The sequence below is a fragment of the Homarus americanus genome, unplaced genomic scaffold, assembly GCF_018991925.1.
Source record: "Homarus americanus isolate GMGI-L3 unplaced genomic scaffold, GMGI_Hamer_2.0 scaffold32929, whole genome shotgun sequence".
Taxonomy (NCBI): domain Eukaryota; kingdom Metazoa; phylum Arthropoda; class Malacostraca; order Decapoda; family Nephropidae; genus Homarus; species Homarus americanus.
The window spans coordinates 4,521,811-4,523,541 of NW_024737097.1; the positions used below are offsets into that span (position 1 = coordinate 4,521,811).

The 1,731-nt window shown below is 42.3% G+C and overlaps 1 protein-coding gene across 1 annotated transcript; it reads right to left on the reverse strand.

Moving 5' to 3' along the window:
• Window positions 1-252: 252 nt before the first annotated feature.
• Window positions 253-1,405, reverse strand: LOC121873088 (pro-resilin-like). Its single transcript, XM_042376397.1, has 2 exons — window positions 1,314-1,405; window positions 253-1,187 (listed from the first exon to the last, which is right to left on the reverse strand). The coding sequence occupies exons 1-2, from the start codon at window positions 1,333-1,335 to the stop codon at window positions 448-450; spliced, it is 762 nt and encodes a 253-aa protein (XP_042232331.1). The 5' UTR covers window positions 1,336-1,405; the 3' UTR covers window positions 253-447.
• Between the last annotated feature and the right edge of the window lie 326 nt (window positions 1,406-1,731).

Sequence of the window (1,731 nt, forward strand, 5' to 3'; positions counted from 1 at the left end):
TTTCAAGTATTTCTCTTGAAGTTTTTGCTAATTTTAGTACTTCTTCATTAGTTTTTCTATCAGTGTAGCTTATCATTAGCATTCGCCTATAACACCACATTTCAAAGGCTTCCAACCTCTTTCTGGTGTCTGCTGAAAGTGTCCATATAATGACTTTTCACTTATTTAAGTTCCCTGTTGCCTACCACACTTTTCATTTTAGGACTTAAAAGTTCTCGATTCACACAAGAAGGATACAAAGAAGTTAAAAAATATGATCATCAGAAATTTTATTATGTAAATATGATAAAGAAAACTTTCATTGGTAAACCACACTGATAATAAATTATAAATATATACAAAGATGGGAGTCCAGTAAACTCTTGGATCATGGTTGAGTGGATGCGGGAATCATTTTACCAGAGAGACAGTCGAGTGAGAGAAGACAAGTGTCAAGTTATAAACATCTTAAAATGGAGTTCCATAGGAAGTAGGTGGAGGAACTGGAGGTCCATAACCGTTGCTGGCACCATTCCCACCGTTACTGTTTGCTCGATAGCCATTACCGTTGACAGCATTTCCGTTTCTTCCGTTACCATTTGAGCTATAACGGTTGTCATTACCATTACCTTTCCCGTTACCGTTAGAGCCATAACGGTTACCATTACCGTTGGTGGAGGGTCCATAACCACCGTAGGGGACGACGCCGATGAGCTCATTGACGGAGTAGAAGTTCTCAGCCTCAGAGCAGTCCACGTTGAACCACCAGTCACACACCAGGTACTGCTGGTTGAAGATGGTACCGTTGGGACAGAGGAAGGAGTCCTGCTGGCGTCTGCGGGCGCGGTCCTGGCAAATGTGGAACACCTGGCAGCCGGCTTCAGAGGCGGTATCAGCGTAATAGCCTTGCACCGCCTGGTCATCACAGGAGAAGCCAGTGTTTGGTGGAGAAGCCAGAATGGGGTAGTCTTCACCAGGGACGCCACCACCAGGGATGCTCTCCAGCAGAGCAGCAATTTCATCTTGTCCGTAGCCACTTGGGGGGCCGTACCTGTTACTTGGGGGAGCTCCGTATCCGTTGCTCAGAGGTGCTCCAAACCCGTTGTTTGGGACTCCATTTGAAGCGCCAAAGCCATTGCTGAAACCTCCGTTTGGCCCCCGGTAGTTGCTGGAAGGTAGTCTATCAGCGACAGACATACCCAGGAAAGCTATAAAGAAAAAACATTTAATTAAGCTCTGGTTCGAGACGGAAATTTCATTACTTGTAACTGTTTACCCTTTTATAAAAATTCAATATTGAACAATACAACCAGTCATCGCTCTGTTATAGTTACCAAACACGAGAAGAGTTTTCATATTTGAAGATCACCAAAGAGGTAATTTAAAGACAGAAGTACAGAACAGACAGCCAGAGGAAGGTGCTGCTGGAAGATGATGGTGGACAGTGAGTCTCGCTGGCCTTTATACCCGTTCCTTCACCAAGCTCCTCCCACTCGCCTTGAGCTCACCCCGTATCTTAGATCATCACTTTCTTAACTGGTTCAACTTCACATCAACTGATACATCCTCAATTTGGTATAATTATTTCCAGTAAACTTTTATGAGATAAGAAACAGGTAAATAAATCATTATAAATACGATAAAATTCGACAATACTTTGTAATAGATTTTCATGTTTTATCAGACAAGTCAAACATTAAACCTATAACTTAAAATTTCAAAATATTGCATCACTTATGCAACCAAAATTAT